Source organism: Ceratotherium simum, chromosome 16 (assembly GCF_057802395.1).
Source record: "Ceratotherium simum simum isolate JZ-2026a chromosome 16, ASM5780239v1, whole genome shotgun sequence".
NCBI classification, from domain to species: Eukaryota; Metazoa; Chordata; class Mammalia; order Perissodactyla; family Rhinocerotidae; genus Ceratotherium; species Ceratotherium simum.
This window is the reverse complement of record NC_141915.1, coordinates 55706225-55717329: the sequence shown is the minus strand read 5'-3', so window position 1 is coordinate 55717329 and position 11105 is coordinate 55706225. Positions and strand designations below refer to the sequence as shown.

At 56.3% G+C, this 11105-nt stretch overlaps 1 protein-coding gene across 2 annotated transcripts; it reads right to left on the bottom strand.

The window, feature by feature from the left end:
- Nucleotides 1-203: 203 nt before the first annotated feature.
- OTOP3 (otopetrin 3) lies at nucleotides 204-10504 on the bottom strand. 2 transcript variants are annotated; one of them, XM_004432734.3, is made up of 7 exons: nucleotides 10437-10504; nucleotides 5831-6247; nucleotides 5607-5743; nucleotides 4917-4975; nucleotides 4556-4674; nucleotides 2117-2931; nucleotides 204-936 (listed from the first exon to the last, which is right to left on the bottom strand). In XM_004432734.3, exons 1-7 carry the CDS (start codon nucleotides 10453-10455, stop codon nucleotides 766-768), a joined length of 1737 nt encoding a protein of 578 aa, XP_004432791.1. In that variant the 5' UTR covers nucleotides 10456-10504; the 3' UTR covers nucleotides 204-765. The 2 variants fall into 2 exon arrangements, with proteins under 2 accessions (XP_004432791.1, XP_087297674.1); XM_087441548.1 differs by lacking the exon at nucleotides 204-936 and having other exon boundaries at nucleotides 1090-2931.
- Between the last annotated feature and the right edge of the window lie 601 nt (nucleotides 10505-11105).

The following is an 11105-nucleotide window of genomic DNA, read 5'->3' as shown; positions in this document are numbered from 1 at the left end:
GCTGGCGAGGGGCGGGGGATGAGAGCCCCAGCCCCTCTCTTCCACCTCCTCCCGTGTAGCAGACAAGGGAAGGACTGGTTTAGGCCCTTCCTGACTCAGAACGGGGCTGTCCCAGCCCCATAGCCCTGCCCAGGAGGACTGCCCCTTCCCACCATACCCGGAGTGGCAGCTCCGTTCCTGGGAACAAATGCCACGAAGCCCGAATGTAATCGATCAAACAAACAGGGTTTATGGCAGAGGGAGACAGCTGTTGAACCCTGCCTGGCAGCTAATTAATGAGCTCATTAGGAGACAGGGCGTGTGGGGAGGGAGGAGCAGGGCTGTCTGCTGAGCTTCAAGCTCCCAGGATGTCCTGGGCTGGGCTTGGACCGTGTGCCCTTCCCACAGTAGGAGGCAGACCACTGAGGCCTGGCTGGGTAGGGGCTCCCCTCTCCAAACTCCCCAGACTCAGTTATTTAGGACTGACCCTCCTAGAGAGTAGCTGTGGGGGGCCTCCTGAGGTGCATCCTGGGTAGTTCTGATTGTGGTGGTAAGCGGGGGGCAGGCGTGTGCCCAGTCCTGGGTGTGGGCATCAGGAGCTGAGTGTCCAGACGCTGCCCTTGGTCTTGGGCTGCAGACAGTGCCCTCCCATCTCAGTGAGGCGTTGGGGAGGGGGAGGCTTTGGGGGGCCCAGGCTGGTCCAGGGCGCCCTGGAATGCTCTGGGCTACCTTCCCCCCAGCCTTGGCACTTTGAGGTTCTGCCGGGGGTGGGTTCCTTGGGCAGCCTCAGACCCCCAGGTAGACCTCCAGCAGCCCCCCCACAGAGTGCATGCGGTAGAAGACCCCCAGCGGCAGGCCAAAGTTGACGATGGTGAACCATGTCCGGTAGCCATAGAAATCCTTTTCCAGTCCGTTCTCAAACTCTGGGTGTATCCCAAATGCGGGCATCATCCACAGCTGGGGAGGAGAGGAGGGCGTTGAGTGGCAGGGGGCTCTCCCATGCCCCAAGGCCTTCAGCTCAGCGGAGGCAGGCCCCAGAACCTGCAGCTCCTCCAGCACATCCCCCAACCTAGCATCCCCTCACCCTGGGGCCAGCCCCTCTCCCACCATGTTCCCCCTCTACAGCAGAAGGCCTCAGACACTTCTTGGCTTGCCTGGGGCCAGCCTGACCTCCAGATAGATCATGAGACGTGGGCTGCCACCACGCATGGTACAGCCTGCCCCATCAAGCTGGGCTTCCCTGGGCCCTGACCTCAACCGCCTTCTGCTCTAGCTTCATTCTCCTGCTAGTTATGACTCTTTGCACCCTCCACCCCAGCCTCGCCTTCTGTCCAAATTCTGCCCATTTCTCGAGGTCCAGATCAAACCTTCATGGAGCCTTCCTTGGCCACTTGGGCCCATGCTTCCTTCTCTGAGCTCCTACTGCACTTTAGGGCCAATTTATTACTGATGCTCTGCCGGGGCCAGAGGTTTCAGCACCTGAGGTGTTTCCAGAGCAGTCGTTACCAACATGGGCTCAGACAACCCTGACTGGTCCCAGGGCATGGGACCGTGTGCAGGTCAAACAACCTAAGCCTCAGTTTCCTCATCTGTCAAAGAGGGACATTAATAGTGCCTGTTGCATGGGGTTGCCGTGATGATCCAGCGAGGGGGGAGCTATTACATAGGGAGGTAGACTTGGGGCTTAGCAGCCGCCAGACACTGAGCAATTGTCGTCAACACCTTCCACTAGAGAGCCTTTAGAAAACCAGGCACTTTCTGATCTCTTTCTTTGAATTCAGTGGATGATTAATTATTTGGTAATTTTCTAATTGGTCCCCCAGTGTCTCCCCAACTAGACAGGAATCTTCCTGAGGGTAGAAATCTTACATGGTTATTTGTAAAGAGCACTTAGCTCCACACTTAGCACATTCATTCATGCCAGGCACTTTGCAGGGAGCTGGGGGACTCTGTTCTCAAGTAGCAGTGAGCTAGTTGGAAACGGGCATGTGTCCTTGGCAATCAAAGGGACAAGCCAGTCGCTCTTGGGACAGTCAATATGCAATGAATGCGCCTTGATCCGTTCCTTCCTGAGCCCTCGAGGATTTCTGGGGCTGCCTGGCCAGCTCTGCCCCCACGCCTCCCGCCCACCACTCACTGTGATGTTGCAGAGGATGAGGAAGAGCGAGATCTCCTTGAGCGCCCGCCGCTTGTGGTTGAGGTGGCTGTAGGAGTGGATATAGGCGCGCGAGGCCCGCCGCAGGTCCTGGCCCAGCTCCAGCAGGGAGCCCCTACGGGGTGGCCCTGCCTCCTGCTTCCCCGCCAGGCCCTCGGGAGCTGCCTCCCAGAGCGGGCGCCGGTGGAGGCCCTCGATGATGAAGAGGTTCTGGGCGATGTGCTGCAGGATGTGCAGCAGCGAGTAGGCCAGGATGAGGCGGTTGAGCTGCTTGTGGGGGTGAGTGGCCACGATGGCCACGATGGAGAAGTAGGCTATGCCTATCTGGCCCAGGGCTGCGCCCATCAGCAGCACCACGTCCAGGCTGCGGGTGGGGTTCTTGAGCGTGTCCAGCTCTCGCTCCTCCAGCCCGTGGATGGCCGTGCCCGCCAGGCACGCCAGGCTCATGGCGGGCAGCACGGCCGCGTAGAAGGCATAGTAGAGGGTGAAGTACTGGTGTGCGATGGTGGGGCCGCTGGCTTCGATCTGGAAGAGCACGAAGATGCACACGCCTGCCACCAGCACCAGCAGGCCCAGCAGTGGCCCGAAGATGGCCCCGTGCAGGCAGAAGGGCAGGGTGCCGGGGTGGGCGCCTGTGTGGGGTGCCAGGCGGCGGCCCACGTTCTTCCACATGACAAAGAGCACAGCACAGCAGATGAGGCAGTACTCGGTGCTGAAGGGGTAGAGCATCAGGTAGCCCTTCTGGAAGACCTTGCACACTGTGGCGTTGAGGCACAGGCAGGTATTGGTCTCATTGCCTGGGAGGGGGCAGGGCGAGAGGGGACAGACGTGCAGGTGGGCCTTGCTCTGAGGAAACCAGCTGACAAGTCAGTCCCATTCACCTTCTGGAGAATGCCAGAGGTGGAAGGGACCCAGCTACCCATTTTACAGATATGGGAACTGAGGCCCAGCGATAGAAATCAGAAATCACAGGATGATCATTCCTTTACAAAGGGATTCAAGACTTCAGGTGCCAAGCTTATGTAAAGCATTTAATGCATGATGTCTCTGGTGCCAAATGCCACCTCTACTCTCCAGGTTACTTTTTGGGCACAAGGGGAGACCTGTAACTTTATAATGGGAGGATCTGGCTGCTATACCTGGACCCTCAGCAGCATGTGCAGTGGGGTAATCAGACACCTTGCCCTGCAATGAGGTGCCCTGCAAAGCACACAGCATCACCCGTGGAATGCCAGCACCAAAAACGCTCAACCTGAATCTGGTCAAGACTTTAGTCTCTACAGCCAGTTTCTAGGAAAAGCAGGGGAGAGGGCAACAGCTCAAATGCCACCACAAGGAAGCAGCCTGACAAGTCTCAATGTCATTAGGAAAAAAGAGACTTAGATACTTAGCTTACTGCAGAAAGCTGAGTATAGATGGATAAAGAGGGTGGCGATGATATTAAGGACTTTTGTTGGAAATTATAATAGCATTGTGGTAGTGTAAGGTAATACACTGACTTTGAAGAGATGCATACTGAAATGTTTTGAGATGAATGCCATGATCTCAGTAATGTAAATAACTCAGCAAAAAAACAGAAATAAATGTTGCAAAATGTCAATAATGATTATGTCTGGGTGATGGATAGATCTTGTTCTTCCACTCATCTATATGAATGTTTGAATTTTCTAATAATAAAAGAATCCATGAAGTCACTAGCCAAAAATTCTCTTTGCATGGCTCTTCTGAAAAATGTCTGGAGCATAAAGAATGCCCACAGTCCACAGGAGTGCCATGATTTATGCAGTGGGTGTGTAAATGCATGATTGTGCTGGGAGGGCTTGGCTGTACACAGGTCAGGATGGTGATGCCACCTGGGGGGGGCGCTGAATACATCCAGGTGTGGCTGAGTCCCACAGACAGCAATGTTCCCACGAAGGTTTCTGGGATACCGCCTCTAAGGGCCAGACTGTACAGGCGGGGATTGGGCATGCGGGACAGTGCGGGGAGTTCTTTCTACCCAGAAATCTCCTGTCCCTCTTGATATGTCCAGGTACCTACAACTGTGTTAGGAAAACATTCCTTTGAGTCCTAAAGGCTTTTTAGTTTCTTGAAAGTAAAATGCAAATACCAGGGGTGGGGTGCATAGCTGGACTCATCAGTGACTAGCTCAGCCAGGATTAGTGGCTAGCTTGCTGACAGCTAGATGGATGCCTGGAGCAGGCTGCAGGGTGCCAGCCCCTGATGAGGCAGGCACAGAATGGGAGCAGGACGTCAGTTTTCTGATTCGTCATGATCTGGCCTCTAGAGTTTGCTCCCAACTCTAGAGCCTTACCGAGCCTCACCTGTTTGAGGGAGCATGGCATGAGGGGGCGTGCGCAGGGGTGTGTGTGTATGTGTGTGCACATATTGCGGGTGGGGGGGTCCTGGGCTCATCTGTACCTGAGAGCTTCCCCATGAGGGCGCTGAGCTCGGCCTCGATCTCGCTGTGCATGGAGTCGTTGGTGATGGCCAGAACCCACAGCAGCAGGTTGGTGGCCAGGGTCAGCATCAGGCCACACCTGGAGGAGGTGCCGTACTCTGCCCACACAGCCTGGCCGGCTCCCCGGGGACCCGAACCTCACCATGACCGCTTTTAGGGCAACCATTCTCTCCCAAAGCCAGATCTCATCTGGCATTAGGACTTCAGAAAAGGCAGCCCGGGGCTACCTGGGATGCTTTTCCAGACTAACCCACAGCCCCAGGGCCACCCTGTCCAGGGAAGCTGTAGTTGTTAGAGAAAGAGAAGGGGTCCCCATCTTACCTAGTGAAGTTGGTCTGGACCTGAACACAATCCTTACAGTGTTTCCAGAGCACCCAGGTCTGAAAGAGATGAGGCCTTGAGCCCAGGGGCTGCGGGGTGGGACCGTGGGCTGTGCCCCAGTTGCGTGTAGATATTTACAATGGAAAAGACAGTGAGGAAGCCTGGGTTGGAATCCTGGCTCCACTGTTTCCTTGCTGTGTGGTCTTGGGCCAGTGGCAAAATATCTCTGGGCCTCAGTCTCTTTGGCTCTAAAATGGGGCTAAAATGCTTACCTCTCAGGGCAGTCCCTGTTTATTTTGGGAAAATAAAGAAGACGATGCAGATGAAACACCTAGCACAGTGCCCGGTACAGAACAGGAGCTCAGGAGGGAGTTGGATATCCATTGCTGTGAGTAGCTCTGCATATCTGGGCTGCAGATTTAGGCATATACAAGTATGTACAGGCAGATGTATTAATAGTCTGCATTTCGGTGACATGGTGTGTGCGCTGATGCAGGTATATGCAAGTATGTGTGGATGTGGGTACGGGAGGCAGACATTTGTGGAGGAGCTGTGGTAGTGTGTACACACCCTGGGCCATGTAGGTATTTGCCTATGTGGCTGTTTCTAGGCACAGGTCAGCGTGTGTGTGCGCATAGCATGGGTAGGTGGAGTGTGTGCCCGGTGGCACGGATGGGAGAGGCCTGTCACCTGGACACCGATGAAGACGATCTCGATGGCAGGGAAGATGAGCTCCAGCTGCGACTTGCACTGGATGTGGCTCACGTTGTAGCCCACGCGGAAGACGTTCAGGCAGACGGTGCAGCTGCCAAAGAGCACCAGGGAGCCTGGCCAGGCCAGGGGGCCGTTGGCACCTCCCCTGGACTGGGCTGTCCCTCCCCACCCTCTCCATCTACCCAGCACTCGACACTCACCCCGCACCCAAATGGGTCCCGCGTGAGGGTCACGGAAGAGCACAGCGTGCGATCGGCGGGTGGTGCCTGTGGCGTAGTAGAGGAGCCAGAGGATGCAGAGGGCCTTCAGCACAGCCAGCAGGATCCACACGTCGCCCAGCGTGACGGCCACATTGTTGAAGATCATGCTGCAGATGAAGGCTCCGCCCAGGAACACCACGTTGAGGGCCAGGAGCCCCGAGAAGAGCTCCCCGGCCTTCTGGGCCTGCCGGTCCCGCCGCAGCAGCAGGGAGACATGCCGCACCAGCCAGGACTTCTGGTGGGGCGAGGCAGGGGCCCCCGTCTCCTCAGCCCCCATCTCCACTTGGTTCTCTTTGGCTGGGGCTGGTCCAGTCTCCTGTGCTTCTAGAGAGGCCACCGGTGGAGCCTCAGTAGGGGCTGGGGAGGGAGAAGGGGTCCTGGTTGGTTGCCAGGCTGTCCTAGGTTCAGTCCCACTCCTGACCCTAACTGCTGTGTGACCTAGGACAAACTATGCAACCTCTCTGGTTGGGACTTTGGAAATAACAGCAACTGCCCCATCTACATTATAGGACCTGAGGAGATTCAAACAGAGCAGGGAATATGGAAACCCCTTGTGCTCCGCATAAACATAGGGATTATTTTGACTGGCTTGAGGACCACCTCCCCTCCCTGCCCAGCTTCCTGTCTCAGTGCCTGGTCCCAAGGTGGAATAATAATATCTGTCAAGGGAGCCAGGGGCAACCACATAGTGCCTGGCCACTGGGCAGTTCCCTGGGCTGTGACTTTTTGCCACTAAAAGGCAGCTGTGCCCTGCTGACTTCTGGGAGGAATTTCGCTCCTGAAGTCAGGGGGAGCAAGTGGGTGTCCTCTCTTGTTCTGACTCTGATTAGTTGGGTAATGATTGCTTAGAGAGTTGTGTTGAGAAGGATCCTGAGGCTGAATGTGGGCTTGGTGGGAAAGAATGCTGTGATCTGAGATAATACTCTATTATGGGCACAAAAGTGTGTATAAAAAATTACTTTTAAAAGGTCTAGAAGATACTCACCAGATTTACAACAGGATTTTCTTCTGGGGAAGGGAGGAAGGTACTAGGACTGGGAGTGGTTTAATGTTCTAGTTTTTTTTTTTTTTTTTAACACTACTTATGTAATTAACATTACTTACATAATCAAAATTAATTTTAATGCACATTAAAGGTTTAGGGGAAAAGTTCTGGGATTGATTTGCAATGTCTGCCTGGGAGAGGTTGGGATCAGCATGAATGCCATGCCCTTGACTGTGACAGACTGACTTCCATCTGCACCCTCCCCGCGACCCCTAGATGTCCCATAACGCCCAGCACAACATGGGGAACACCATCCTTGACTCTTTTCTTTCCCTGAATGTCTCCTGCTACTTCCTCAACTTCCCCAAGCTTTCACTCAGGCCACCCCTTTGTCACCCCTCTGTTGGACCCTGATCTTGGGTCTTCCTATCCCTGCAGCTCAGGGACCTGGCCTGGAGGCCAGCACACTCCTCCTGTAGGCCCTTTGGGTACTCATTCCTGTGGGACTGAGCTGCACTAGAGAGCTAGACAGCCCCGCTGGCTCTGGGTGCTGTCCTGGTGGGGAGGCTTCTCCTGAGCGACCTCGGAGGCTCCCTTGCCACCCTCTGCCACCCCGGGCGCTCTCCTTTGGTCCTGCCACTGTCCTTGCATCCCTAGTGCTCTGAGCTCAGGGTTCCAAGTGCGCACTGTCCTCCTTCTCCAGGTTGTAGGAGGCCCATTCCCTAAGTTCACCATCTCAGTGAGTGGCGTCTCCATTCCCACATCTCCCAGCAGGGGACCAGCTGTCCTTGTCTCTCTCCTCATCTCTGATTCTCTCAGGCCTCAAGCCTGTCCGTTCCAGCTCCCAAACCGCTCTTAGATTTTTCTTGACCTCAACTACTACCATAGCCAAGGGCCCCTTCTCTCTCTCCTGGACTGGTCTCCCTGCCCATTGTGCCTCTCTCATACTGTGAGCCCTGCAAAGGCAACCAATTGCCCTCAGTGTAAAGTCCAAACTACCTAGCATGGCCTTTCAAAATGAAACAAGGCAGTGAATGTTCAGTGTGTGCTTGGAGCATAAAGTGCTCCAAGCAGGGTAGCTGCTGTGGCTTCCTGGTCTAGCCTCGACTTACATCTCCAGCACCTTCTTCAGACCCCACTCCCTTGCCCACGGGCCGTGCCATCCTGCTGCAGTTCCCAGAATGCCCCTGCTTTTGCTCACCTCCCTGTCTGCCCACACCCCACCCTTTGCCCACAGTGCCCACCCCCTTGCCCCTTGGCTGACTGGAGCTTGTCCTTCAGGACTCAGCAGAGCCCCACCTCCTCTGAGCAGCCTCCCCTGAATCCCCATGCCAAGGCTGGATTAGGTGTCCCTCTTGGTACCCCGCTGAGCTCCATGCTGGTTGTTGCAGCAGCATCGTGCTCTATTTTAATTAGTTCTGCTTTGCTCTGTCTCTCCCTTTGAACTCTGAGCTTCAGACTCTCCCTCTGTGTAACCACCAGAAGACCCTCTCTCATCTGGCTCTAAAATGCAGCCTCCCATTCTCCAGCCTCCCATTCTCCCACGTGCAACCTGCGCAATATTTATGTCTTCTACTATTCTCTTCTGGGGTAAGTGGAATAATCAAACTTGATCCTCTTTTAAAGATTCTACAAATGATTCCCCTTCCCCCTCTTTCCCAGTCCTCCCTGTCATCCTTGCTCCAGTTCTGCCCTCTCCCTGTCCAGCCCTCTCATCACACTCCAGGCACCTGCCCCCACGTCCGTCCAGGCCCAGCCAGACGGCTCCACATTTCTAGCATGATCTCATGCTTCCAGCCATCGCTCCTGGAGCCTGCTGTTCTTTCTGCCTCGCCTGCTAACCTCCACCATGGCTCTCACTCATCCTTCCCACCCACCTTAAGCGCCTCTCCTGGGAAGCCTTCTCTTTCTGCCCCAGCATCTATTGAGAGTGGGAGTGCACTGTCCGGTGAGGTGCTGTGAGTGTGGCTGGCTCCCCTCAAGGCCAGGAGCTTCTCCAGGGCAGAGGAGCTTAACTCAGACCCCCAAATTTGGCACAGGCATGACATTCAACCAGTGTTTGCCAACTGACTCGGCATTTTCCCGGGAACTTTCAGCACTAGAGTCATGGACAGAGACCTTTCCCATTAAACGTTTCCATCCTGGCCTAGCCCAGGAGACTTTCCAGATTGATCTTAATCTTTCCTCCCAGGCTCCCCCACCCAGGTTGAGCAAGGCTGAGGCTCACAAGGACACCTCCCTGCTCCTTTTCTCCCAACTGTGACTGCTCCATCTCGCCTTCCCCAGCATCTCCCTGTCCTCTCAAGGCAGGATAGCCTAATGATTAAGAGCCCAGATGCTGGCACTTACTACCTGTGTGATCTTGGACAAGCTACTTAGACTCTCTGTGCCTCAGTTTCCTCATCTGTAAAACGGATGTACAACTATGGTTTAGTGCCTGGTGCATGACAGATGGTCAATAAAAATTTCTTGAACGAATAAGCAAAGGAATTAATGTATAATACCTACCTCATAGGGGTTTTGTCAAAATTAAATGATTTAATTTATGTAAATGCATGTGGATCAGTGTCTGGCACAAAGAAAGCTCTTAGTGTTAGCTATCTGTGCATTTCCTTCCAGTTCTTTCGAGGTCCTGGAGAGGCTGGAAGGGTCAAGATTATTGGGGAATTCCAGGGGCGGTTTTTGCTAGGACTGCAAGCCTACAGGGGACACGGAAGGACAAGGTTCCAGGTACTCTCTCTCCCGGCTCCTCGCCCTTACTATCTTCCCCGCCGGCCACCCCCGGGGGGCCAACCCTCCAACGGCCTCTAGAGGGAGCCCGAAAGTGGCGGATTGGTCCGCCCAGGGGGAGGGTGCCGGGGTGGGCACTGTAGGGGTCTCGGGAAGAGGGCGAGGGCACCCGGAACTGACAAGGAGGAATCCACCGCCCTCCGTCCAGTACGCCTCTCGGTGCAACGCCAGCCCCAGTGAGGGCCCGGACACCAAACTGGTTTGTAGGTTGCTGTTAGAGGCAGGTGATGAAAGCTGGGGTGCCGTCAGGGCGCAGCACCTGGCCAGGAGCGCAGGGCCAGCTCCGGAGGAGGCTGCTGAGCGCCGGCCAGGAGCTTCGGGATTTCTTTCTGAGCCACTCGAGGGACTGCGGGGCCTGGGGCAGTATGCCACAGACCGGGCCTCCAGGCTGCCCCAACCCCACACCCCTTTTCCCAGCCGTCCGGGTTTTTCGTTTTTTCCTGGCCTCAGCGCCCTCTTTCGGCTGTGCGCGCCGGGATCCGGCTAGTGGAGGGGCGCGCCCTGCTGACCTTTGTGTGCCACCATCCGCGGAAAGGAGGTGGGGCGCAGAGCCGGGTCGAGGTGGGGGGCAGAGAGGGGCCAGGGTTCGGGTCACCGGGGTTGGCTTCCCATCTGTCATCCCGCCCTCCGGCTCCAATCCCTGCAGCCCCTAGTCCTTGCCTCACTTTGCGGGGGAAGTAGGTGTGAGTGTCAAGTGTGGGCTCGCCGGCAATGTTCCTCCAGCGGTCCGAGGGCGCTCCCAGCCCTAATGGCGCTACCGGGCAGCCTTACCTGAGGCCTGGGCAGACATTGCCGACGGCTCACCACCGACTGCGGCGCAGCGCGGATCTTCTGTCCAGGTGAGGCCCCTGCGCCCCGACCGATGCCCCCAACGCCCTCCCCCCGCGGGACTGCGCAGCCGCCGCTCCTCCTCCGGCCCATCGATTTTTCTGTTGACTTTGGGGAGCTCATTAATCTTTCGTTAATTACCCCTCCGGGGGCTCTGGCCCGGACGGTGCAACCAATAGCGAAGACGGGCGGGCGGGGCCGGAGGCGGAGCAGGCTCAGAGCCTCAGGGTCCGGGGACCTGCTGGCGGCCCGCCGCCTCTGGGGTGGGGTGGGGAGGGGTGGGGTGCAATGTCCTTAGGCTCACAGAAAAAGCCTTGCGGGATTCGAGCCACACTTTCCCCTGGCGGCCAAGCAGAAAATGGACATGGCCCCCAGGTCTGGCGTCGCCTCTTCCTGCACCCCACCTAAGACCAGGCTGGGATGCGGCGTCTCAGCAACCTGCTACCCCACGTGGCTCAGCGCCTTCTCTCTCCCTAAGTCAAACGTGAACTTAGTGGGGAAGACACCCCATTCTGACAGGGCAATAGGCCAATAGGGTGGGAAGTCCCCCTCTGGCCCTCCTCAGCTCCTCCTGCAGCCTCTGACACCCACCCATCTCATTTGGCTGGTAGG

What these genes read in the sequence shown, in the direction of transcription:
- OTOP3 (XM_087441548.1), bottom strand. An exon ending in GGGACCCATTTGGGTGCGGG is followed by an intron (nt 5,744 to 5,830) that starts GTGAGTGTCGAG and finishes TGGCCTGGCCAG; the next exon opens with GCTCCCTGGTGCTCTTTGGC. An exon ending in CCTCATGGGGAAGCTCTCAG is followed by an intron (nt 2,932 to 4,555) that starts GTACAGATGAGC and finishes GCCCCCTCCCAG; the next exon opens with GCAATGAGACCAATACCTGC.